Below are 25,266 nucleotides of genomic sequence, written 5' to 3' on the forward strand. Positions count from 1 at the left end.
CTGGCACCCCGAGACTGGCGCGGGGTGGGGATGCGGTCCAGTTCACAGGCGCCACTTAGCCGTTTATTGGACCTTACAAGGATAGTATACACCCTACATACATACTTTAGAATTAGACGCCTAAGGTCGAGATGTTGGTTGAGAAGTTCTGCTTTCTTCTCTCCCTCTATTATAAATTTCCTCTGGGATCGTTCAAAATTGAAAGACAAGAATCAGCTCATTCACTACTCTACAGTCCCTTATCAACCGCATCAGCCATCTCCCCCAAGGTATCAAACCGCCAGTCATAGATCGTCTCCGACAGATTTCCCATTGTTGCGCCCGGCCGCTCAATCCACACGGACTTCAACCCCATCTTGCGCGCCGGGTGGTGGTCATGGAACTGGCTCTGCGCGGTCTGCAGCACCTGCACGGGTTCGATGTCGAATTTTTCCTTGACTGCCTTGAGCAGGTATTCAAAGTTCCGGAGATCGGGCTTGTAGGAGCCCACATCTTGTGCGGTGATGATGAGATCAAAGGGGAAACCTTGCAAGCTACCAGCATTGGTCTTGGCAAAAGAAGCGCGATCGACATTGGACAGCACCACCAGCTTGTACTTCTGGGCCAGTCGCTTTAATGCGTCGACGGTATCCGGGAAAGCGGGCCAGTTGCCGATGGATTCTCCAAACTGGCGGCTTTCCTCTTCTGACGGCCGAGGCAGACCGAGGCGCTCTGTCCACTGAGGATGAATAGTGGCGAGGAGTTGCGAGTACGGCATATCGGGCGTCTGTGCTTGTTGCGCGTGCTCTAATTCGTGGTACACGGTGAGAAGGTGTTCGCGGGTGAAGTGGGCGTTGGCTTTGTCGAGACTGGGCTGGAAGGCGGCCAGGATGCCACCTTCCCAGTCGACCAGAGTGCCGTAGACATCGAAGCTAAGGAGACGATAGTTGGAGAGTTGCGACATGTTGAACACAATTGTGGATGATTGTCAAGAGCTGTGACAGCCGACAGAGTGTTGGTGGAACTATTTATACTGAAGAAATAACCAGGCGGGGCTGGAACGGGTGAGAAATCCCCTCCTGCCGGGCGCCTTCCTTATCACCCCAAAATGTCGGGGACTCCTTCCGGCAACAGGATCCGGTCCGGTCGGAGCCATGGCATTGTCTGACAGAATCTCTTCTTGCTTGAGAAAAACTTACTATTCACTGCACCAACAGAAACTGGAGAGATGAATTCCTTTCCATCCACCGGGTACAGTCACCCGAGTGGGTCAGGTGGCGTCGCCGACCGAGGGATTGATGCCTCAGGCATCAAAGGGATGTGCGAAGCCGGGGATTAGACGGTGTTTGCTTCGAGAGATGCCTTTTGAGTACGGGCAGTACCCCAGGAATACTGGTAAATCACATCTTCTCCACCATCCAAGATGGGCGATGGTCAACTGGCCGCCCTTGGCAGGCCGTGTCAACGCACCGAGCCAGGCTGCCCAGGTAGAATTTCCGCCCCGTCAGTCCAGGGCCATAATGGGCATATTTCCCAGAGTTCGTCATGATGGCATTCGGAGAACGTGGGATGATGGGTTCTGTAATCATACACCAGCAGGTGTCAGTGATGAATCGGACACCAAACCTCTCCAGTTCCTGGATAAGCCCGGCTTGACCAGCCAAGCTGTATGTCGCACGACTACAGGTTACCATCACCGCCACCCCCTCGCATTTTGTATGCCCTTGACATAGAGTAGCCAGTCGTCGAATTTCCCTCAGTGAAAAGTGCGGGTTCCCAAGGGAAATAAGATCCACGGTTTGGCACTCTGATGCAGTGTTCAGTGTGTCCCAACAGGGAATGAGGTCCTCAATCTGCACATCCACACAAGGTGGGTGGGTTCCGGGGCGGATGGCGGCTTCTATGGTCTCTGCTTCCGGTGTGATGCCCACCATGTGAAACATCGGAGCACTTGAGACGGTTGCAAATGCTGCTCCAAAAGCCTTGAGGTCATCCCGGTTCGGGGCGAGCGATTCGAGGCCCACGATCACCGGGATCTGAGTGGCTGCCAGCGTCCCTACATGATAGCCAAGAACGGGGTAAAAGGAGTCATCGAGGTCGTGCAGGCGTTCAACATCGTGCAACCGGATAACCAGTGAAGCTCGGCGATTGGTATCAACATGCGGCCCTCCTTTCGGGGCCCGGCCCGTGAGAGCAATGGCGATGTCGAGAAAATCCGGATACTTCATGGTACGCGCCCCAAGGATACTGTTGGCATACACCACAGCATTAGATTCCGCCCAAGCGACTTGATCTCCGAGTTTAGGGGCGCTGTCCAGCTGGTAGGGGCTACATGTGAAAGTTGGCCGCGCACCCATGTCCATATATGCTTTGGCCAACCGGTCGGCCGCTTCCCCAAACGCCACATCTACGCCTTGGGCGCGCCACCGCTTCTGGTCGACCGAGATAGAGTTCAATGTAGTCGGAACAAGGACATGGCCGCCCAAGTCGCGCAATTTCTCTGCAAATAGGAGAGATCCAGGCCCGGTATAGATACAGCCATCGACATGAACCTGGGTGACCGGGATCAGTTCGCGAACCTCTAATAATTCGGACATTCGCAGGACAATCTGCATGGCCACGCGAGCGGCTTCTCCGTACTCGCCCTGAATCAGTGCTCTATCCACATCGGACAGTTGTATCTTTGTAGTCAGCACCGACAGTATTTTAGAGTGGCAGTCAGGCAGTTCATGCAATGTCCCAGGTAACTCCTGGTCGAAGATATAACCGTCACCGACCGTGATGTAAGTGTCATGAAGTTTCAACACCCTCTGAAAGTCGACTGAGCTCAATGTTATCACTGGAATTGCCCTGTCGAACATCTCCTCCGCGACCATTACCCCCAGGGTGAGGATCTCCTCCCGGCGCTCGAACAGTATCGCCTTGGGCCCGCGGTTGTTGAGCAGGAGTTCGAGCATCACCCCGCTGCCCGAACAGGAGCCGCGGCCACCTGGAATGGCGAGGATGCAACCTTCTAGAGAATGGCCACTCAAGGGGTGGTGTTGGTCAATAACCTGGCCTGTTTGGGGGTCAACGCCACCCCAGAAACTCAACTCCACGTGGCTGGCAATCAGCCTTCCAGAAGCCGTTCCTTGCACGTGGGGATCTCCGTGGCAGAGGGGGGGAGGGGACATGCTTGTAAGCGGATGTGTCATTTTAATCTCGCACTAATGATGCCGTGCATATCGTAGGACAAGGTGCTTTGAGTAACAAAATGGACGTTGCCAATAACGAGAATGGCCAAGCTTTGAGGCGGAGGGGGGATAATCTTTGGTTCGGTGATTCGGCAATGGAGGCCGTGATAGCAGCCTCAGGCCCATAATCAGTCGCCGGCCTCGGGAAAATCATCCGAGGACTAGTTCAAGTATCCAACCATCTCCTTTGACTTCATAGTAGATTTTCGGTCCACAGTGCAGCGTCCGTCATGATGACATCCGAGTGCAATATACGAAGAGTGGCTGTGAGTTGGTGCAGGAGAATAACCAAACTGCATGTCTCATAACTATATCCTTTTGCCAAATAACCATGAAATGTACCCGAAACCGAACCTGCGAGCTGCAGACTGAATTCATTTTCCGCGATCATCGCCGTTCCAAACCAGGAGCCATTACAAAGCACACACGGAGTGGCACGACCTCATCCTAAATCAAATGCGAATATAAATACACCTGTGTGTCTGGCTTCTATCCCTGGTTATCATTCTGATTACCCAAGTTACCCTGTCCTGCACATATTTGCGAATTGTTGAGAGCAATACAATGGTGCAGCTTCTTGAGCCAGTTGTCCTCGGGGATGGAATCCAATTGCGCAATCGCATTTGCATGGGCTCCATGACGCGCAATCGATGCACCAATGGGAATAAACCCACCCAAGTAAACGTCAAGCATTACGCCGACCGAGCGCGGGACGGCACCGGACTTATCGTCGCAGAGGGCACCTTTATCTGCCCGAGTGGTGTCGAATGGCCCAATGCGCCTGTGATGTACAATGATAGCCACGCAGAAGCTTGGGCTAAGGTAACAAGCGAGGTGCACAAGGTCGGGGGAAAGATCCTCTTCCAGCCATGGCACCCAGGTGAGCATTGCCCGTTCACGTTTTCGGTACTCTGATAAGAGAGTGTGAATTCAAGGACTGTAGACTAAATTTTAAATATAGGACGCATTCAGAATGAAAATATGCCGATGTTGAAAGAGTCGGGATATCCAATCTATGCCCCATCCAAAGTACCTGCCAAAGGCGGAAAGTATCGTACATTGGAGGGACTTCCAGGCCACACTCACAACATCACCGAGATCGATGAACCAGAGACCATTATCGAGCAATACAGGCATTCTGTCACGTTAGCGAAGACGGCTGGGTTTGATGGGATTGAGCTATTGGCACAAGGGTGAGTACGCAGGGGCAGACGGACGCTTCGTGGATAGGGCAATCGGAGCTGACACGGCGGCTAACTAGCGGGTATCTTCTCCACAACTTCCTGTGCTCGTGAGCCATACGTCTCCACATAATGCATACTTCACGAGCTTATAGGTTATGTAGGCACTCGAATACACGCAGTGACGAATACGGTGGCTCTGTTGAGAATCGCTGCCGTTTCCCGCTCGAGGTGCTCGATGTTATCATTAAGGTCTGGGGTCCTCGAGCAGTTGGGATCAAGATCTGCCCTACAGATGATTATAATGACACCATGATTTTATACGACGAAATAAAGGAGACATACACATACTTAGTTAAGGAGCTGATGCGTCGCGATCTTGCTTTTATCGATCTATCCCGTCGAGGCTGTGATGTTGGGCGGGAAACCGATGACTATTTTAGATCGCAAAAAAGGCCTCAGGAGAAAGAATTGCCCCCAAAATATGAGCCTCTGACTGACTTCGGCCCTCTCATCAAATATCCTGGGAGCCGCACTATGCTCATGGTGAATCACGAGTACACAGTCGACGAGGCAAGACATTTGATCCAGAAGGAGGAGATCGACCTCGTGACATTTGCACGGCCTTTTATCTACAATCCGGTGAGTTGACCATAGCAGTCATTTAGGCACTATCTTACACGAAGCCATCCAGGACCTTATAAGCCGGATTCAGAAAGGTGTTCCTTTCGCCTTAAACACTCGCGGTGGTAAGGTGAACTATGGGCCGTTCCAGGATCCCAATGAGAATTACAATGACTGGCCGTCTTTTGAACAAGAGGGCCAGCCTTTTGCCGGTTAGTACTAGACAGTCTGTTCTGCTTTCGGGTAGGTGCGTTGGAGGATTCTAGATGAGATTGTCGCATACTATGAAAACAAACAGAACAGGCAGGGAGGCAGCAGAGAGTGGTTGTAGAATGTATAATATGAATATATATTTCTTACCAGGCTGTATGTATAGTTGCAGTAGTAACAATATAATAATACCAATTGCTATGAGGCTAGAGTGAGAGATTATGGGAAGAGCGCCACTGAATCCAAGTCGATAGTGAGAACATTCTTGACTCCACATGTGAATAATTTCATAAAGGGCTGCATCTGAGTTTTCCAAGGAGGCCGGGCAAGAAACAGATGGATGGATGCCTGTTTGGAAACGGTTTGATTTTCCAGTCGGCGGGCCCGAGCACTCCACTCCACTCGGATGTCTTAAACAGAGCCAATGGCGGATGGTATTCGTCACTTAGTGGTTCAATAGTTGGGAACGCGTGGCTTGATTTTAAATTTAGCATAATCTTGGAAGTGACACGAGTACAGCCTCCAATTTCCGGAGAAAAGCACAAGCGGGGGCTGCTTATATCTTTGCATCTGCCCAGTATCCTGCCATGAGGGTTAACGGTTTCTCCCTTGCGTCGCGCCCCTCCTGACCCCTTCAGTCACTCGTTTGGGCGTCTATAGCATTCATTCATTCATTCATTTGATACTCAGTTTCTTATTCCCAGTCTCTCCTTCATTTCGGCAATCAATTCTAGTCATGCGTTCAGCCATCCCTTTTATCCTCAGCCTCGGCTCCCTGGCTGCGGCCATCAGCATCACCGAGCCGACCCTCAATTCGACCTACGCCGCCGGTTCCACCATCACCGTTAACTGGACCACTGTTGACACCGATCCCACCACCTTCAGCCTCTATCTCTGGAATTTCGTCTACTGGCCGCCCTCCTATGTCCCCTTGGCGCTTGATATTCCCACCTCCGATCTGTCATACCCCGTGCAAATCCCCTGCGACACCGATCCAGAGTGGGGCTACCAGATTAGCGGGATCAACGGCACCAACGTCTACATCATCTATGCTCAGTCTGAGAAATTCTTCGTCTCCGACGTGGCCAACGCGACCGAATGCGTCGATACGAGCGTCACGGCCCCCGGAGCATCTGCTTCCTCTACCTGCCCTGCAGCATCTACCGTTTATGTTACGGTGAGCCCTACCGCGTCCAGCTCTGCTTTGTTTCACCACAACCATCACCATGATCATCATCTTCTCCATCACCACTCCTCCCATCTCCCGGCTCCTTCATCCACTCCTGCTCCTGTCATCTCGTCCAGAACTGTCAAGCCAGGAATCGTGCCTAAGACTATTGGTTGGTGCTCAGACTATTCCCACCCTGTGACCTTGGACAAGGTGCCGACCCCAACGGTGGCCTTGTATGAAACAGAGACGGCGTCGCACGCCAGAACTCAGGATGTTAGCGTCGTGACAGCCACTACTACCGTGAGTGTTGTTGGCAATGCCGGAGGCGATGGGTGTCCTTTTGCCTGAGGTGGTGATCCTTCGAAATGTTTATACTGTGTCTGCCATCGACCTAGTAGCTACCATCATGTAAGACTATACATATTGCAACAGTGTGATACCATGCGACTTGATCACCCGTTCCCATTACGCATTCCTATACACCAACTTATATACTACTTCTAGAGAAAGTATCTGTAAACCTCTGGGAATTCTCTTAAATTTCTGAATGTCGTGCGCATCTCTCAACGGCCAGGATCCTCCCAGATTAGTCTCGTGGTAGTATAGAAACTCCCTTTCATACTAAACCACCTTGACTGCCAACCAACCAACCAACCAGAAGTAAGCTATGAGTTGATATACATTACTCCTGCACTCCCGCAATCATAACCTTGAACACATCCTCCCGTCCAGCCTTGACCAACTCAAATGCCTCCTCGGCCTTCTCAAACGGGAACCTGTTCGTGATCAACCGCTTCACATCAATCTTGCCCTTGGCAATCAAATCAATAGCAGCCGGATAGCACCCGGTCAGATACCGAATGGATCCCTTGATGGTCAACCCACGCGTGCACACCGCCGTAATGGGGAATAAAATGTTCTCCTTGCCCATACCAGCCTGCACAAATGTGGCTCCCCGGCGGGCCGCGTAGATACCCATCTGCACACACGGCTCAGCACCAGAGCACTCCAACACCACGTCTACGCCTTCTCCCAGACCCAGCTCCTCCTTCAACTGCGTCGCTACCCGCTCCGCATGCACCATCGGGTCTGTGCCGGGCTCAGCCCGCGAGGGCATGAATGTGTGATCGATGCCGTACGACTTGGCTACTTCCAGTCGGGACGGAACCACATCCACTCCAATGATGGTCCTGGCTCCGGCAGCCTTAGCCACGGCCTGGCATAGTACGCCGATCGGACCGCATCCCAGAACCAGCACAGTCTGGTGCGCTTGCAGGTTGGCTGTCTTGGCGATGGCCACGGCCACAGACACGGGCTCAACCATGGCTGCTTCCTCGAGCGTCATGTGGTCCGGTACTTTGTAGCAGAAATCGGCGGCGTTGACGTAGTATTTGGCGAGGGTGCCGTCCCAGGGTGGGGTCGCAGCGAAGATCGTATCGCCGCAGAGGTTGTATGATCCGCTGCGGCAGTAGTCGCAGCGACGACAGGGTACGCCCGGTTCCATGGCGACGCGATCGCCGGGTTTAAGATGTCGGACTTTGTCGCCGACTTCCACTACTACGCCAGCGGATTCATGGCCGAGGACCATGTGCCCGGTGAGGACGAAGTCGCCGATGCGACCGCGTTGCCAGCTGGGAGCATGTCAAGATCATGTTTAGATAAGATACATGGGAAGACGCATACTAGTGAACCTGTGGTGATGTGTTAGTCTGGACATATAAAGACGATTTCGGGGGCGGAGAAGAGTGAAAACAACTTACATCACTTCCACAAATACCTGTTTGTGCCACATGGACCATCACATCATGGGGGTCTTTGAGGATGGGTTTGGGCCGGTCTTCAATAACCACATCTTTGATGTTGCGCAGGACAAATGAGGGGTTCTACCCCGCGCATTAGACGGCATATTGTGACAGCAGAGACGAACGTACCTCCATAGTGTTGATGAACGTAGCTGTTTCGACGATGTGTAGTGCTGTATTCTCCTTAAGGTGCCGTTAAGGTTGGAGCCTTGGTTCCGAAAGCAGTTGTTGCTGTGGTGGGAGAGTATCATTATCAACCCCTCTCCTCGTCAGGTGCACAGATAGTTCATGAGGCGATCAACTGAATTGGGTATGTCTGGCGAGATTTGCCGGATTTGTTCGCGTGCAGGGTCATGTAGATCAGCTTACTAAATTTCTCTTCATCGGCATCTAGTTAACAATCATACTATAAGTATGACTTTGCGGTTATCATTTACTCTACGTCTTTGACGCCGTAGTCATGCCCAAGAAGAATGGACATATCGTTGATCATGTGGGGTAGACCAGTCCTTGGTGTGCGGCAAGCCAGGCTCTGTGCCGTGAAAATCACTACATACCTTCTGATTATCTGTGGGGCTTTTTAATATTCGAGATATGACTACTACTCTCTTATTGAGTAAATGATAATGACGTGAGCTTTTCTACCTAAGCGAGCTAACGATCTTATAAAGCGTAGGAGTAGGCTGAATAGACGTGAACTGTAGCCAGGAACCACAGTTGCTTGTTAACTGATAGATTAGTCTGCACGAAGCCTCGGAGCCTTGGGTACCAACAGCCAGCTGATGCCCGTGGCGCATAATAGAGCCAATAACATGGGCTGCAGGGCCTTGACGCCGGTGTGGGAAGATATGATTCCCGTCAATACGGGGAAGAGCGATCCTCCAATCTGCCCCAGCACGAAGACAAATGCTGAATACATACAATTAACACATTGCTTGTTAAATCATCATGGAGTCCACGTACCAATACCGGAGGAGCGAATCTTAGCCGGAAAGATCTTGGATGCGACGGATATTCCCTATTTAGAAGTCAGACAATTGGATCCATCGTGAAATACGACAGAACTCACCGTCGCAAAGAATGGCCCGGAAAAGAAGCCCAACAAGCAAATAGCCATAGCTTCCACACCAATGTTGGGCACCCTATGCCATACATCAGTCGATGAGAGTCTAAAGCAACATTGGCTGAACTAACAGCCAAAATACCAGCTCCAACCCGGCACACAGAGCAGCGTAGATAAATATCATGCGACGCTCTCCTAGACGATAAGTAGGCTCAGCAAGGACCAGTCGACCAAGAAAAGCTCCACCATAGAACCCAGTCGGGATATAGCCCATCTGGTGCACATCACCATGCCGAACGCGAACAAGGTACTCGACAATCCATCCTATCTCGTTGTGAGTTTCCTTTCAGCCTGTGGAATGTGATTTCACCTACCACCGGCCGTGATGGCCGCTCCCAGAAAAAAGAAAAAGTAGAGACTAGTCAGCCACACCGCTGGGACGCGAAGTGTGTCCTTGATCTCCCTTACTGCGCGCGTACTTCGAGCGTCCTGGCTTGAAGCCTGCGGGTCGTCGCTTTGGGGGCCTTCTGAGGAATGTTGGACGGACATGCTGTCACGGAAGGCTATCAATATCAATATCAGGTTAATTAGCCCCAACCCCAGTGGAAAGATGTAGAATAAATTCCACTGTGACTGCCGATTAGCAGATGCCACAGCGGTGGCCACTAACGGGCCCACCAGACATCCAGCCATGTACATGGCATGGATAAAGCCGAGCCATCGATGGGCGGCCTTGACTGCAGCGACATATGTATTGGCGTGGGTGTCATTAAATGCCTGTCCTAGACTCGCTAGGAAGAAAGTTATGGCATACAATGGGAACGGCGGAAGCCAGGCACGCAGAACATGAGCCAGCACCTGTAGCGCAGCCCCTAGAGCGAGCATGGCACCTAAACCGAGGTATTGGCAGGCGGTGCTATTGGTCAGGGCAGCCACAAGCCAGCCAACAAGAGTTGTAACATAACTAGCAAAGCCATCAGTGATTGGGTTGACCGTGGGATGGTGCGTTTGGGCTCCATTGGGGGGAGGACATACACGATAATTACCAGGCCGGTACTAACGTGATACGTCTCGAGGACGTAGGGAAGCAAGGAGCCCAGACTACCGTCGTTGACACCTGCGACGAAGAAGGAGAAGCCCGATGCGATGAGCTTCAAGTAAGGGACTTTAGCCTCAGCCTCGGTAACCGAAGAATCGTTGTTGGGTCCTTCTGGCACCGTCGGGATTGGCCGCTCCCCGAGCTCGGTAAGTGAGATGGATTCGCACCCCGTAGTGGTCGCCATAGAGAACGATCAAATTGTGCTGCTGGATGGAAGTATCTAGGGTCTACCCAGCACTTATACTGTCAGACTACAGTCCTTTGTTGTGCGACTCTCGAAGTAAAAATAGGGGAGTGGCCGATACTCCGTTTCTCCGCTTCGCGGGGAGGCGGGGAGTGGTGAATCTTGCCCAAACAGGCAATACTGGCAGCCGCCTGGCTTGCTGGGGGTTGACAATCCCCACGGTCGCATTTCGGCAGGATTACTCTTTGCTGACAGATTTATATAGAGCAGGTCCATATATAAGTTCCTTAATTGATATAAAGGTCTTAGAAGAACACAATTTTCCTACTAGTTTGATGCTCTGCTCGTAGTAGCCGGCGGAGCATGGTACTCTGGATACTGCTAATTAGTGACGATAGTGCACGGCGTTCATCCCCGATTGTTTTCAGTAGGAGCATTACTAACTTGCACTCAACTGCTTGACAGGTCTATTCCCTCTCCATCGCCTACAGCATGCTTACGTGGACGTCGACGTTGAGGAAGAGGCCCATGCGTTGCACCTCGCTCTGCCTAAGGTATCAATGCTGGCCCTCACCCGCGGATATGAATTTAGGCGAAAGATAACTTCGTGATTTGCATGGCCATAACATGACTAGCTGGGCATAGAGAAGACGGGCACTGTTCACATGAAGATCACAGGGCTACCTTGAGCATCGCCTTCCTCGACGCACGGTAAGACCTCATCAAAGCTCAGCTTTCCCATCCACATCGGACTGTCCAATCCTGTCATGAATAACAGCCGCAACCTCGTCACTGTTCTCCTCCAGAAACACCATATGACCATTGCCGTGAATGCCGATTTCTGACAATTGCATGTGCTCTGCCTGTACGCCGGCTTGTTGCAAGAACCTTACTGTGCACCAGTCATACGGCGCATGGTACGATGCTTCCGTCGTCACTAGTAGCACGGGAATTTTGCTCAGGTTCGCCAGTTGCCGCGCAGGCGGATCGTCCGCCTGAATGATGCAGTCCGCTAGAATTGACGAGTTGGACGGAAGAATAGTGGTGGAGAAGTCTGTGCTCGGGTCCGACACTGGCGGCGAGTACGCAATCGGGATGTCAGTCAGCCCGTATGCTCGAGCAGAAGTGTTTCCGAACATTGCGTTGCTGAACGGAGGACCACCAGGCTCGATGGAGACAATCGAGTGAACCAGATTGGATCGTTGGTCGGCCAGTAGCCACGCCATGGTTCCACCTTGGGAATGAGCTATCAGAATAACTGGCCGGCCAATTCGATCCAGCAAGGCGGCGCCCGCGTCGCGCATGGCAGTTTGCTGCAGCACATTATCACTAACAAACGGCACAGCACTGGCATAGTAGGAATCAAAGATGGGATCGTGCATGACCCCAGACCCAGGCCACTGGGTGTGCAGCGATGCCTGTGGCCACAACTCATACCGCTCAGGCGCGGTGAAGTATCGTTGCAGGTGTTCGGCCGAGTATGTCTCCAGTGGACTGCTGAAGGATTGCCAGGGACTGCGGCCGCGGAACGGCTGATCCAAGAGGTAGCATTCGTAGCCCTTGTCAAGGAAGTATGATGCCCATCCTGGCTGGCCGTTTGGTTTGTTCAACCAATTCTGTTCCATGCTCTGTTAGAGCGATTTCACCAAAGGAGCCTGGGTTATCCTACTGTCGCTGTCTGAGCCTGACCATGGACAAACACTATCGGATATGGCTGAGTGACTTGTGCGGGCGTCAATTTTTCGACATATATCTGATTGCTGTAAATATGCTCGCCATTGTCGGTGATTGAGTAGTTTCCTCCAACGTAGAAATAAGTTCGGTGGTGGATGGTATCGCCACGGGTGGGAGAGAACAGGGCCAGGAGGTATAGACCGAGCCGAGTAAACATCGTGAAACACATGAATCTACTCAACTGGCAGGAAGATGGAGTTGAAACCGTGAACAGAGATGGCTGCTGATGTCTCTGGACAAGCTCGGGATTGCCGTGGCAACCTTCCTGCAGGTCATCTGCACTTGCCGTGGACGCATCACATCTGTGATGGTAGAAGGGCGCACCTCGGTCAGAACAAACTCTTGATAGTTGATTATCTTGACCTTTAGATATCCCGTCTCTTCTTGAAGCTATTTGCAGACGAGGAAGTATACTCTGTAAACAGTAGCATATATCAGGTCAGCAGCCTATCCGTTTTGGCAAGCCCCTCAACCCCCTTTGGTCGCAACCTGATATATATCAACACTTCCCAAGCTGACAATTCAACATGTAACTCTTCACTATTAGTACGATGATGCTCGTAGCCATTTACTCTTGGGACCTTGATCCGCTTGATCTAGCAGTGAAAGAGATATCGAGGGATTCATATGGCCGACCGTCAGCTTAATGACAAAGTTGCAGTCACTAGTTCACGAGTTGCTTCGGAGTTGAATGACCGGCTGCAGGTGGGCCTAAAAGGCCTCTGACTTGGTGGCATATCGTTGGTGCGACCGAGAACGACCTGAATACCCTGTGGTGCGCTAAGCAAATATCCACTTCGTATAGTGAGATCCTAACAGCAGGTTGTTAGATCCACTACATGCCATCTCCAGTGTGCAACCAAGCCAATACAATATTCCATACCATGATGATCGGCCACTTCGCAGACCAGACCCTTAAGACGGCTGGGGCCGATCGCTAGGCCAGTCGATCTGGAGGGACGGAGGTCTGACAGGACCCCTATTTCAATGGGTTCGACGAGACTGCTCATTTCCGCGGGGCAATCCTGGAACCAATGGGCCCATGAGCTTGGCCTAGTTGAGTTGGTCTTACATACAGACTACTCTAAATAGAGGTGGTGTTCTTTGCCTTCTTTCGTCAGTAAAGCTTGTCAGCCTTGTTTCACCCTTAGCTTCAGGGCCATGACACCCTGGTGTTTCCAGCCATTGGTCAGGTAAATCACTCACTTCTGGAGAACAGAACAAGCTTACTGAGCCGAGCCAATGACGAAAGAAGCCTATATTGCTGCCTAGTATTTCTGTGTGTTGGAATTGAGGCTAATGTGCGAAGCTTCTGGTGCGTGTGATTGTGCGAGCTGCGAAACCCCCAAATCTCGGTCACGAGCGGTATTATTACTGACCATACTTACAACCCGATGTATTTCATTAGTATGCATTACAATACATTACATAGACAATATAGATTTTGTCCGCGGATCCCGAGACGACTCAGGCCTTCCAGGAACTGATGGTCTTCTTTTGTTCTCTTTTACTGTCGGAACAACTTGCCTCAGGGCTGTGCCGCACACTGAATTGCCGTGCAGGGCTTGATTCCACCCAGCGATAACAACATCTTGGCGCCACCTCCGCACAAAGAACCTCGACCTCATCGATGGGATCCCCAACCCGCATGCTCAGGCGCCTTCTTCGCCAAGTGCGGCGACATGACTGGAGATGTCTGATGGCATATTCAGCGCTGATCATCCCATCGGCTGCCATCTTTCTGTATCTTCTTCTGGCATACTACCTCGCGGGAGATCCGCGTCTTGTTCCACACACCATCCAGCAAGCGCGGAACGTTCTCCTTGTCACGGCACATCCCGATGATGAGACTCTGTTCTTTAGCCCAACTATTCTTCACGGCCGCAACAACCCGGACGTCACCCGTTCCTTGTTGGTATTATCGACAGGCGAGTCCTCCCTTCACTAGAAACTCTCCGAGGAGTGAATTTTCTAATGTGATGCAGGCGACTATCACGGCCAAGGAGATATCCGCAAAGGGGAGATCGAACGCAGTTGCGCGGCTCTCGGCATCCCCTCCGATCGCTGTGTCGTCCTCGAGCATGGTGCATTACAGGATAACCCAAGGAAGTGGTGGCGCCAAGATGTCATCCAGGATATAGTGGCCCATTACGTTCACATGTGGAAAGTGGATCTAGTAAGTTGCCCCAACACCCTTTCACGATAGTACACAGGAGCACTAAGACTACAGAAGATCTATACGTTCGACGATGGTGGAGTATCCGGCCATATCAACCATAGGGCCGTCAGTGCCGGAGTTCGGTACGTCGACCACACATCATGACTAAGAAAAGGCTGACTGTGAGTAGGAAATATGCAGAGAGCTTTCCGCATGCCCCGCCGGTCTACGCGCTACAGAGTACATTCCTCCTGCGCAAGTACTCGTCGCTTATTGATCTAATCTTGACATCAGTGCCATTCTCATGGCGCATCGGAGCAGCGGTCTTGACAGCCCCACCGGCGCCCACAGAGCATGACACATATGGAAATAAAGCGCTGCTGGTAAGCCCGTGGCAGACCTATCTTACTGCGCGGACAGCATTCAGTCAGCATGATAGTCAGTACTCGTGGGATCGCGTGCTGTACTTGGTAGTGAGCCGTTATATGTGGTTCAATAATTTATACCGGATAGCCTAAGCGGAACTTCAAGTTCCTGTCAAATATTCTTTCACTAAGCAAAATCATTCGTCTCTAATCAGCCATCCCAACATAGACTCATGAGCAATATATCTATCTAATAGTTACAAGTAATTATGAACCATGTGCTTTCCGCAACATCTCTATCTCTTGCGAGACTGCGTCCCTCTGATGCCATGCCCGACCCCGAGCCACACATAAGCTCACAGCCCAGCATCCTCCCACCAAAGCGAACAAAACCATCCCAAACGCCACCCGTTGATCCATATTGGCAAACGCTTTGATGAAGCGTGCGTCTTTCTCATGCCATGAGGAACTGCCTAAATGTCGAAAGAGCGGGGTATTGACCACACCGTTGAGCATATGCATTCGCGGGTTCTCGGGGGGGCCGGCTAGGACGCGGAGGGTGGAGGTATTGCGTTGCATGGTGTAGATGGTTCTGTAACCTATTAGCTCCGATACAATTCCTCTGTGAGCGTCGGATAGTGACATACGAGGCATAATGGCACCCCGTGCTAAACATAACTGTGATGTAAGGCAGAAACGACCACCGTCGATTAAAGGTTGGCAGGTTCCGCACCAGATCATTAACATAGGGGTTGTTCGGTGCCGCAAGCATCATACCAACGGAGATACCGACTGGGTTGGCCGCTGGGGCGACAAATTCGAATCGACGCAGGGGTTCCAACGACCGTTTACATGCCAAATCATAATCCAACACGGCGCCTCCATACTTGTGCAGAACCATGTATCGCAATGCATCCACGCGCTGGACAAGGTGTGGATAACTTTCCCAGGTGGGGAGAAAGTGCGGATAGTAATTCTGGACGAAGCGACTAGCATTCTCGTCGGTCCACAGAAACGTCTCCCAGTCCGGATGTTGCTTGAGGCACTCATCGCGAGCAGCCTGCCACTCTGGACGTGGGGATTGTGTACCCAATTGGACGTGATGCAGCCGTGCAGGGACAGGGACGGGCAGGCCGGTGTCAGCGACGGAGTACGTGCTGTTGTAGTCGGAAAAGGTCAGATCGAATCCGTCATGTTGCTGGGTGATAATCGCATTGGCAGATGAGGTTTTCCACACAAAGGGTAATCGCAGCAGTAGGTAAAGATTATAAAAAAATGGGGCGAGCAGGGAGGTTAGAATGAAGAGAAGAAGGGCTGCCAGCACGAGGCGGATGCGCGCGTGAGCCATTGCGACTGGCTCACAGTGCCTAAAAGGCTTTGGACCTGAGATAAGGCATGGCAAGGAAGGCAAAAGTACATAATGGACATGAAGAGGCTATTTGAGGGATGTAATTGAATAGTGAAGGAGGCAGTGATGGACAGGTTTTGAGCCGCCAACAGGGCAAGCTCCGAATGGTATTACAGTTGTGATACGGGAGACGCCGATGGTATTTACGTGTATTGCAGGTGGGTTTCACCAGTAATCCTCCGGTCCCGTTTCTGCCTGGAGAACCCACTGCTCGACTTTCCGAGCTTCTTTCCGAGCCCAGTGGGATGTCCCCTTGGATTCGGACTGTGCTAACACGACCGGCCAGCAAGGGTATAGACATGATCAGCAATTGGCAACTTGCGACTGGTTTTATGGACCGTCCCGCCCCGGATGAACTTTTCCTTATTAGGTATGTCATGCAAGCATATTGGCCAGGGTAAGCAGCCAATCATACCTACGCTGATCACCCAGGGGGCACAGTGCAAACAGGATGGAAAATTTTTCTTTGTACTAACAAGACGTGAATTGAACCTCGCCAGAGATGCACTGCCATCTGGCCCAAGAAAGGGTCCACGAATCCAAGCAATACTAAGCTTCGACCCACCGCGGCTAGGGCTGCGTAGGGCGCAGGCCCTGATGTTGGCTCCTATTCTGTAAGCCATGCAAGCCATCCCAGCCTCTCATTGGTCAGGGCGTGTGATTCACCTCGTATCATGACACCTACTAGTACTTGCTAGGATTAGTAGCTACTGTAACCAGGGTCTGGCCAGAGCAAGGTTCTGAGTTGATTGTTGGTAAATTTTGGGGGCCATTGCTAGGCAGCCGTATTACAAGGGACGGGATCCGCGGGAAGTTATACCCCAGCCAGGCCTCGCAGACAAGATGAAGCACGGCGCAGCAATAAGTTGAAGACCAGGGCACATCCATAGCTGCCTAACCACCCTTCCCCCATTGTAAGATCATCATGGCCTTTGCTGACGACCTCTGCCGCCGCCGGATTATTCAACTCTCCACTCCCCGTGCCTGAAACATAACAATCATCACCACTATGATCTGGCGCTATCTGTTGCGACGTCCCATGCTGGGCACACTCTGCATCATAGTGCTTTTCACGTGGTTGCTCCAACAGCCTGATACGTCGGTCAAGGAGGTTTCTCTTCTTCAACATCGGTACCCATTGCTGTTTGAACGTGTTCACACGAACACCCGCAGTGGCGGAGGTAAGCAACATATAACTGCTGCGTAAGAATTGGAATTCGTTAGCTAAGACAGGTCGTCTCCAGCGTGGTATATCCCCCCGACCTGGACGAATAAAACGAGCCAGCCCCCCGAAAACATCGTTGACGCCGCTGAGCAAGTGTTGCGCCTGGTCCAGGAGACCCCTCAACGGCAGATCCCCCACTCCTTGATTCCCCTAATTGTACACCAGACCTGGAAGAACACGCGGGTGGACACCTGGCCGCATGTGTTACAGCAGAGCACGGAGAAATGGTTGCGCACGGGGGATGAGCAGATGGCATACTTCTTGTGGGACGATGACGGAATACAACAGTTCATTCGGCGGTTCGAACCAGAACGAGAGAAACAGTTCTATGCTCTATCCAGCCACGTGGAACAGTCGGATGTCTTCCGGATTTTCGTGTCCAAGTGGATCGGAGGGGTGGTAAGTAGATGGTCCGTGTTTCATTTATATTACACATGTAGGTAACTGACAAACGCGTAGTACGCAGATATCGACACTGAGCCTCTGCAATCGCCGGCATCTTGGATCACCGCGGCTGATATCGCGCGGTGGCAGGATCATGAAACTGGGCGTGTGTATAACTTTACGGGACCCGTTCGAGCGATTGTCGGACTAGAAGCCGACTGTCCGCCAAACAGTGATGCCTACTGGCGCATGGGATACCTGCTGCCCGTGCAGCTAACTCAGTGGGCATTTGCATGGGCGCCAGGCCATCCAATCTTGCAGATCTTTCTCGATCGTCTCTTCACGGAAGTTCCAGGTGTTTCTGATCAACGCACCCCTGCGCCTCAGTCACAGTCTAGCGATCTGGGCGCGCTCGACCCCATTACCCTCACTGGACCTGTCGCATTCACTCATGCAGTCCAGAGCTGGCTCAAGGCCATCGTCGGTCTTAGGTGGAACGCATTGTCAAGCTTGCAGGACGGAGGGAAGAGTAAGTTAGTAGATGACGTCTTGGTTTTGCCTATCACTGGATTCAGGTATGTCCCTTCTTCTTCTTCACTCGCATCTACTTCGACGCGCTAATCCTAAATAGTCCTGGTCGAGGAAAGTATGGAAACATGGGCTCTAAGCCCATCACAGACCCTTCTGCGCGCCTGTTCCATCGCGCGCAAGGATCCTGGAGAGAATTTAACTTGCGGGTCGAGTATGGCAAGTTCTGTCGAACGGTGTTTGGCAGGTGTCGGACCTGGTCCAAAGTGCCCCAGGGTCTGCTACTTTGATGAGCATCGGCTGTCGAAGCAGTGCTGATGACAAGTAGTGGTCCGATTCCGAAGAAAACAAATATCTTGGAGTTTTCTAGTCTTTGCATGTCTATAGTATGCGCAAGGTCGTGGTATACGCGAACAACTAAATCGATGGCAGTGGAATATCCTCCCATCCATCCTGGCCAGGCTGTCGGTCCTCCACAATCACTGAAAGCCCCCGATACCCCCCGAAGCCATCTGCGCAGAAGCCGTCATTCCCCGCGACACGCTCCACTTCACGGAATGCGCCCCCGCGTGCATCAGTCGCATCGGGCACCCACAGCGTATCTTTGACCAGCTGGCCAGGAATCTCACTCCGACGGGGGTTGTATCGTGGCAAGCCTGCCATGTGGTTGACAATATTGTGGACAAGCGGGTATAGTTTCTCAAACCGCCGTGTTACCCACAGCCAGGAGTGGCTGCGCTCGTCGTATGCGACCCGCACAAATGGGTTCATATAGATGCCTTTGTCTGTGGTCTTCGTGGTGTCCAATGATGAATCTTGAATATCGGCGTGAATAATGCAGCATTCTGATCCATCATAGAACAAATCTGGATCGGCGCGAAAGCGAACTGGGTTTTCGCGTCGTTGAAAATATTTTGCATCGAATGCCACCATTCCACCCCAGCAGCTGCGCACTCGAACCGCATCTTTTCCCTCCAGGACATCTTTGCGGCTGGCTCCCGACCCCGCTGAAGTGAACCAAGGGAAGAACTGCAGGCCAATTCCATAGCCCTCCAGATCCCTTGTGGCATATGTATCATAGAATTTGAATGCGTTGATAAAATCGACTGCGCATGCGGCCCGATACTGGGCCACCCCATTCTCATCGCTGTTGGTAGAGAAGAGGAGATGGAGCACGTCAATGGGATCGAAGATCACGTCGTTCAGATATAGTATCTTGTCATACTTAATCTCTGGGTGCTCATCTAGCGGTTGTAGAGCACGATTCCGCATTTCCGCGAGATAGTCTGTTCGTTTCACCCGTTTGCCTCCTCCTGGGACAGTTACTGTAGGGAACGTGCTCATGTCCAGGTCCAGTTCTATTTGTATCGAACTGCGGCAAGGCAGCTGGTCCTCTAGGTCCCGAAGGGCAGTCAGACCTTCGTCGCCACTTTCGTTCTCGTAGATGCTGAGGAAGACATTTTCTTCGCCCAGCAGATTGATCAAGCGCAGCAAATCATGCCCCCATCTCCCACTGGCTAGCTTGCCATCTGGGTCGTAGAGGATGGCTGCAATGAAGACTGTCTCATTATGGGGGTTCCCTCGTCCTGCAATGCCGCTGCGAGAGGCCTGCTGGCGGAGAAACTGGTAGTGTGGGGGTAAATGCGTATATGAGGGCCATAGCATGCCCGTCAAAGCGATCAACAGGATCAAGAAGCCTATGATGAGCCGTACAAGACCACCAAGCCCACGGGGAATTATGCGACGCATCACATGGTGAAGAAACTGCCTGGGGTAGAAAAGGACGGCTCCGGATGATGGATGCCTTGAGAATAGAAAGCGCCTGCCAGTTGCTCTTCTGGGGGTGATAAAGTCCTCAAAGTCCGAAACGGAGAGCAAAGCATTCGAGTCCACTGATGAGCGTGGACTGAGTCTGTAGTACTCAGGGGGCTTTAGAGGAATACGAACCATATTTACCAATATGATAGACCGAATGAGATCATACAGACGCTCGAAAAGCTGGTAGTAGTACAGTTGGGTTTAGATTGCAGCAGTTTCAGGAGAAGACGTGGGCGATGGATACTAATATATATATTTGACACTGCCGGTATCTATTATGTATTAGTTACCGTTATATTACACGCGCTATCATCTTGCGTATTGGGGAAAGTTGGTTATTTTAGTGTGGGACATATTGTAATGGGTGGTATTGATGGTATGACCGTAATTCGGGTACCTGGTAAGGATCCCTAACTCCGTGCGGTGGATTAGATGAGATCTACGATCAGGAAGCAAAGATACGAAGTTGACAAATATATTGATTAGTTAGAATGACACTTATGCCAAAGCTCCATTACTATATCATGGAAGCCCATGAGCAACCAGGAAGATTAGTGAGATTATGATAACGAATGTTCGATTCCTTAGTCGTTCAATAAGGGGCCACTTCCCAACGCGACACTTCAAACACCCGAATCGTGCTGCACCACATCCTGAGCCGCGACGTAGCTTTTCCAGCTGGCACAGGTGTTATTTAGCTTCTCGTAGTCATAGGTAATCTCTGGGGCTCGCTCTAGCAGCTGCACTGCGAAGCCCTCGGAAGTATGCCAGGCAATATGGCAGTGCATGAGCCATGCCTACCAATTCCAGTTAGCGAATGAAAGCTGAAAGGAGGAAGGAAGAAGAACGAAATGTGAGTACTTACACCTGGATTGTTTGTCTTGAATGCAATGACCAAATAACCACTGGCAGGCATCATGGCCACATCACGTCGGGGGGCATTCACCAATGTCAAGGCATCGGACATCGTGGCATCGAAATCACCGTAGCCGGAGGCTAGAACCCAGAAGTCATGCCCGTGCAGATGCATGGGATGGTCCTGAGCGAAGGGAGAGTGGACGACCATGTAGACCCACTCGTCCCGGTAGGGGAGATGGATGATGCGCTCCTTGGCCGCCCAGGTGTAGTTGTGGTTTGCCACATGCATCAGGGTGGGATTATCCCACTCGGTGTGGAAGGTGGTCTTGTTCATGGTCCACAGCAGAGCGTTCTCAGCGACCTCAATCGCAACCTCCTCAGTCGTACTGTAGGCGAAACTGTCCGAGGCATCGATGGCTACGTAGGGGATGAGATCAGAGGAGGACTCGTCGGCACAAGAATCGGTGTAGCTCCAGGCCGAGGTAGTAGGGTCTGCTGTGGAAGAGTTGTCATAGCGTATGATGCCCTTGATGTTGTTCAAGGCATCCGTCTCGGAGCAGGCCTCCTGGGGGATGGCGCGAAGCCAAAAGTTCCCGCTGTTCAGTTGCTTAGCCGTGACGATAATATCGTAACGCTGGCCCATCCCGATACTTAGTTGGGTGGTGTTGTAAGGGTGGATAGGGACAAAGTCCGCCGCGATCACTTCCATCGTGTGATTATCGATCATGAAGCGGAAGTGGTTGTCAGCCGCAGCATTGACCAGGCGAAGGCGGTATTTGGTGCCCGCGTCAAAGGTTGTCTCAAAGCGTGAACCGTTGCTGCCATAGGTATTCGTCCCGTTGATTAGGCCGTTGGGGGGTGTGGGCGGTCCATCCGTGGCGGCCTCGAGGACGAGTTCATCGGCCGTTTTCTAACCCAATCAGCACTGCTTTTCTTTGATTTACCCTCGGGGGATTGATGTGAAGATAAAACATACATGATACCAATCGTTAAGGAAAAGGTGACCCAGGTCCACGTCGTAGTTGGCTGTGGCAGGACCATTGATCACGATTCCACCAAAGACACCATCCCACGCCTGGACGAAGAAGTGGGAGTGATACCAGCCCGTTCCATACTCCACAGCGCGCCATTTGTAAGTGTATGACTGCCCCGGAGCGATGGGGCACTGGGTGATACTCGGCACACCGTCCATCTGGTCCGTCCAGTTCTGGCGAATTCCGTGGAAGTGCAGACCCGTTCCATTATTCTGCAGAGAGTTGGTGACATGCACGACTACAGGTCCAACAGTCAGACACAAAGACGAAGTACAAGGATGGGGCAATACTACTTACTGACTGTGTCTCCCCAGTCTGCGATAATCGTGGGACCAGGGAAGGTGCCATTGATCAATTGGACAGGTAGCTCAACGCCATCCGGAGCGGCGGTGGTATTTTCCACATTGAACCAGTACTCGCGCGTAACCCCGGTATCGGGGACCTCCTCATAGTAGTTGGTGGAGATGTTGTACCCGTCTCGCCAGCATGCACGGTTGGTCGGACTGTTGACGCATGATTTGGGCTCGGAGGTGGACGGGATGGAGGCTCCGAGGACCTGTGGTATGGCAAGGGCCGACAGAAGGAAAGAGGCAGAAAACCACATTATACTAATATTAACGCGGACGTAGCGCGTGAGAAGAAGATAGGAGCGAGCGACTTAATCAAGCAGTAGAAAAGGAAGAAAAAAAAATGAAATGCAAAGTCAAAGAGAACACGAAGGGAGTGAATTATAGCACCAAAGAATGACAAGCCCACTGCAATGAGGACTGGATGATACTTTGTAGGAGTGGCATATCTGCTTCCAGACGGTCAAGTTTTATAAGATTCTCTAAGATGGTTGACCATTGCTGGATAACCTCCTGGTACCTCTTCTCGGCCGTGGTCCGTCTCTGTGGTAGAGTACCGTCGATGGTCTTTGGAACTAGGGCCGCTCATCCGTTTCCCCACCGACGATCTCTACAGGCTTAAGGCACCATGGGGATGGTGAGAGTCTATCTTGGTCATCAAGCTCTTTACGCCTTGGTATTGGCGTGAAATGGGGTACCATTCATAGGGACCCACCGGTGACACGCATGCCAGAGGTCCGGCTTGCGTTGCTCTTGGACCAACAACCAACATCCGGAATATTTCTAAATTTTCTGTCAGCATCAAAAGATCAAGTCTTGATTGGTTCTGGGTACAGAAAATGCAGGATCGGACAGAGCATAACGGAAATATATATAAGCGGCCACACTCATGAGGACCATATTGAAGCCTACGAAACCGAGCGAGAAGGAAGGACGGAAATGTTTTTAGGTATCTAGAGGGCCCAAGGATGCGCTTGAGGCAGCTTTTCCTGTGGTACGTAAGAATCAGGCCCGGCAAGTTTAGAAACGGGAAGAACTCGAAGATCTCTCAACTCCCACAGATGAAGGGTATCATTGTGGCAGAGGGTCGATGAAGACGGTCAGGTTTCAGACACACCGAGAGCCCTGAGAGCCCTATGCCGTGACGATCGAGAGCCAACCAGGCTATGCTGCGTCGGTGTCGGGACAATCTCCAGCTAGTTTACAGGGACTAGAGCCCCATGGGGCAAGGATCAACAGACCAGATGGGTCAAGATCGCAGACTACCGTGAACGATAATCAGTATCGCGGGCATCAGCCACATAAGCTCGCGTGGTTCCGCAACGTCATCACCCAACCGTCTCCACCCGAAAGATCTATTTTTTTCCAGCTCTTGGCACCACAATTGCCGTCTCCATCGCACTTCAGGTCTACCGTTTTTTACTGGCTCTTCAGCGCCTGCCAGTGTGTTGCCGTTTCCCATCAGCCCTACTTTGCGGCCAGGCATGCGCGTCACCCACGCAAGAATCAAGGTTTGGCTGCGGTTAGCATGGCCTGAGGACCGCGCATGCCGTCGAAGATTTTTGCCAGTCGCCCGCGGAATGAGTCCCGGAAAAGCCGTCTGAGAGATATGAACCTAGATCTTGCTAGGAATATTAACTTTGGTATTCGGGGGCTAGTGATCCACTAGAGCAATGAGTCTATAACTGGGAGGGGCCCCTATATAGAATAGTAGGAGAACCACGTTTTTGTTCGTTGGCGGGAATACACAAAGCACATTCCTTATCATTCACATTCGTTTCTTCTTCACTCCTTTGCTTTTCTATCTTTCCAATATCCACGATGCAGTGGACGAACTTTCTGTGCCCTCTGATCGCCTTGCAGGCTAGCCTGAGTGCTGCCTGGGGCACCCACGTTAAGAGAGGATCGGAGACCAATGCCACCCTGTTGGCCTATGGACAGAACTCTTCCGCTTACCCCATTGCTTATGGGCTCAGTGACGGTATGGCCACCGGAGCTATGTACCACTCAGCCGCGGCTAATTGACAATCTAGGTCTTCTCTACATCGCCCAAGATCCGGAGAACACTGCGGCGGACCTGACTCCTATGACCTGGGATCTGCCCTCCATCACTGATGAGTGCTGGATCGTGAACGGCACGTTTATGAACGGTACTCGGGCAGGATCCCTCTATATCCGACCGGAAAGCGACAACTGTCTTGGCGTGCTGCCTTTTGCCCAGGCTGAGGGGTTGAATGGTGTGGTCACGGGCTTTGGCCTCTTTGCATCGCAGCTGGTCTACAACAACGATACCCAGCTGGAAGCACAGTTCTGGGCGTCGAAGACAGACAATGAAGATGTCTACAAGCTGGTGTGGGTGGAGGACTCTTCGCAGATTGCGAGCGAAAGCTTTCCCGTCGTGGTGAAGGCGTCCGAGGACTCGACCTGAAAAGGACAGCGATCCAGGGAGGTGTGGCTTGGATTGTTGGAGGTGGTGCTCCGAGCATGATGTTGTTCATCGATTGCCATTGCGTGGTAATATACATAATAGTCACTCGTTCATATTCTATCACTTTTTTATTGTCATCAACAGTCTGCCTAATACACACTCGTTTACTATTAGCTCTCGAGCTAAGCCATGCAACGGATTCTAGCGCTGGACAGAGAGAGTGGAGGACGAAAACGTACTCTAGCGACGAGACCTCTTTTCCATCTAGCAAAGTCGCTCACTCATACATCCTGCATCCAGCTAGGCTTTCAGGACGTTGGCATCGTGATCCAATCAGTAGAGACATAGATGTAGATCGACTGTGGATGAGACCGAGAGACCATTGGCCTGGGCTTGATTGTGTTTCGGGTAGACCTGACACACGGGAGGAGGT

General features: G+C 51.8%; 13 protein-coding genes across 13 annotated transcripts; 5 read left to right on the top strand and 8 right to left on the bottom strand.

Annotated features, from left to right (window-relative positions):
- Positions 1-133: 133 nt before the first annotated feature.
- Positions 134-1,133, bottom strand: BDQ94DRAFT_152936 (putative haloalkanoic acid dehalogenase). Its single transcript, XM_026768066.1, has one exon. It carries the CDS (start codon positions 941-943, stop codon positions 230-232), a length of 714 nt encoding a protein of 237 aa, XP_026621016.1. The 5' UTR covers positions 944-1,133; the 3' UTR covers positions 134-229.
- Positions 1,134-1,135: 2 nt separating this feature from the next.
- BDQ94DRAFT_184111 (uncharacterized protein) lies at positions 1,136-3,234 on the bottom strand. Its single transcript, XM_026774563.1, has one exon. It carries the CDS (start codon positions 3,171-3,173, stop codon positions 1,380-1,382), a length of 1,794 nt encoding a protein of 597 aa, XP_026621017.1. The 5' UTR covers positions 3,174-3,234; the 3' UTR covers positions 1,136-1,379.
- A 542-nt stretch (positions 3,235-3,776) lies between these two features.
- On the top strand, positions 3,777-5,234 carry BDQ94DRAFT_184113 (FMN-linked oxidoreductase; the record flags this gene model as incomplete). Its single annotated transcript, XM_026774564.1, has 7 exons — positions 3,777-4,092; positions 4,174-4,357; positions 4,405-4,476; positions 4,558-4,663; positions 4,730-4,807; positions 4,856-5,039; positions 5,080-5,234. The coding sequence occupies 7 exons, from the start codon at positions 3,777-3,779 to the stop codon at positions 5,232-5,234; spliced, it is 1,095 nt and encodes a 364-aa protein (XP_026621018.1).
- A 527-nt stretch (positions 5,235-5,761) lies between these two features.
- Positions 5,762-6,995, top strand: BDQ94DRAFT_152941 (GPI anchored serine-threonine rich family protein). Its single transcript, XM_026768067.1, has one exon. The coding sequence runs from the start codon at positions 5,964-5,966 to the stop codon at positions 6,744-6,746; it is 783 nt and encodes a 260-aa protein (XP_026621019.1). The 5' UTR covers positions 5,762-5,963; the 3' UTR covers positions 6,747-6,995.
- Positions 6,996-7,080: 85 nt separating this feature from the next.
- Positions 7,081-8,335, bottom strand: BDQ94DRAFT_175152 (NAD(P)-dependent alcohol dehydrogenase; the record flags this gene model as incomplete). Its single annotated transcript, XM_026772461.1, has 4 exons — positions 7,081-8,029; positions 8,082-8,089; positions 8,159-8,281; positions 8,330-8,335. The coding sequence occupies 4 exons, from the start codon at positions 8,333-8,335 to the stop codon at positions 7,081-7,083; spliced, it is 1,086 nt and encodes a 361-aa protein (XP_026621020.1).
- Positions 8,336-8,841: 506 nt separating this feature from the next.
- Positions 8,842-10,546, bottom strand: BDQ94DRAFT_184116 (putative MFS transporter; the record flags this gene model as incomplete). Its single annotated transcript, XM_026774565.1, has 6 exons — positions 8,842-9,109; positions 9,160-9,218; positions 9,270-9,342; positions 9,395-9,587; positions 9,638-10,227; positions 10,299-10,546. The coding sequence occupies 6 exons, from the start codon at positions 10,544-10,546 to the stop codon at positions 8,842-8,844; spliced, it is 1,431 nt and encodes a 476-aa protein (XP_026621021.1).
- A 535-nt stretch (positions 10,547-11,081) lies between these two features.
- On the bottom strand, positions 11,082-12,683 carry BDQ94DRAFT_107603 (alpha/beta hydrolase). Its single transcript, XM_026763494.1, has 2 exons — positions 12,216-12,683; positions 11,082-12,162 (listed from the first exon to the last, which is right to left on the bottom strand). Exons 1-2 carry the CDS (start codon positions 12,447-12,449, stop codon positions 11,269-11,271), a joined length of 1,128 nt encoding a protein of 375 aa, XP_026621022.1. The 5' UTR covers positions 12,450-12,683; the 3' UTR covers positions 11,082-11,268.
- A 1,091-nt stretch (positions 12,684-13,774) lies between these two features.
- On the top strand, positions 13,775-15,107 carry BDQ94DRAFT_107617 (PIG-L family deacetylase). Its single transcript, XM_026763496.1, has 4 exons — positions 13,775-14,208; positions 14,266-14,456; positions 14,514-14,581; positions 14,629-15,107. Exons 1-4 carry the CDS (start codon positions 13,911-13,913, stop codon positions 14,954-14,956), a joined length of 885 nt encoding a protein of 294 aa, XP_026621023.1. The 5' UTR covers positions 13,775-13,910; the 3' UTR covers positions 14,957-15,107.
- Positions 15,014-16,380, bottom strand: BDQ94DRAFT_107613 (glycosyltransferase family 32 protein). Its single transcript, XM_026763495.1, has 2 exons — positions 15,451-16,380; positions 15,014-15,395 (listed from the first exon to the last, which is right to left on the bottom strand). The coding sequence occupies exons 1-2, from the start codon at positions 16,149-16,151 to the stop codon at positions 15,071-15,073; spliced, it is 1,026 nt and encodes a 341-aa protein (XP_026621024.1). The 5' UTR covers positions 16,152-16,380; the 3' UTR covers positions 15,014-15,070.
- Positions 16,381-17,052: 672 nt separating this feature from the next.
- och3 (glycosyltransferase family 32 protein) lies at positions 17,053-18,702 on the top strand. Its single transcript, XM_026763498.1, has 4 exons — positions 17,053-17,392; positions 17,456-17,835; positions 17,896-18,395; positions 18,452-18,702. Exons 1-4 carry the CDS (start codon positions 17,221-17,223, stop codon positions 18,636-18,638), a joined length of 1,239 nt encoding a protein of 412 aa, XP_026621025.1. The 5' UTR covers positions 17,053-17,220; the 3' UTR covers positions 18,639-18,702.
- On the bottom strand, positions 18,703-20,664 carry BDQ94DRAFT_107648 (glycosyltransferase family 69 protein). The gene has a single exon (XM_026763497.1). It carries the CDS (start codon positions 20,296-20,298, stop codon positions 18,766-18,768), a length of 1,533 nt encoding a protein of 510 aa, XP_026621026.1. The 5' UTR covers positions 20,299-20,664; the 3' UTR covers positions 18,703-18,765.
- A 125-nt stretch (positions 20,665-20,789) lies between these two features.
- Positions 20,790-22,662, bottom strand: BDQ94DRAFT_184117 (multicopper oxidase; the record flags this gene model as incomplete). The annotated part of the gene is made up of 4 exons (XM_026774566.1): positions 20,790-20,963; positions 21,032-21,934; positions 22,001-22,296; positions 22,356-22,662. The coding sequence occupies 4 exons, from the start codon at positions 22,660-22,662 to the stop codon at positions 20,790-20,792; spliced, it is 1,680 nt and encodes a 559-aa protein (XP_026621027.1).
- A 1,564-nt stretch (positions 22,663-24,226) lies between these two features.
- BDQ94DRAFT_175160 (uncharacterized protein) lies at positions 24,227-24,833 on the top strand (the record flags this gene model as incomplete). Its single annotated transcript, XM_026772462.1, has 2 exons — positions 24,227-24,386; positions 24,439-24,833. 2 exons carry the CDS (start codon positions 24,227-24,229, stop codon positions 24,831-24,833), a joined length of 555 nt encoding a protein of 184 aa, XP_026621028.1.
- Between the last annotated feature and the right edge of the window lie 433 nt (positions 24,834-25,266).

This window comes from Aspergillus welwitschiae, assembly GCF_003344945.1.
Source record: "Aspergillus welwitschiae strain CBS 139.54b unplaced genomic scaffold BDQ94scaffold_50, whole genome shotgun sequence".
NCBI classification, from domain to species: domain Eukaryota; kingdom Fungi; phylum Ascomycota; class Eurotiomycetes; order Eurotiales; family Aspergillaceae; genus Aspergillus; species Aspergillus welwitschiae.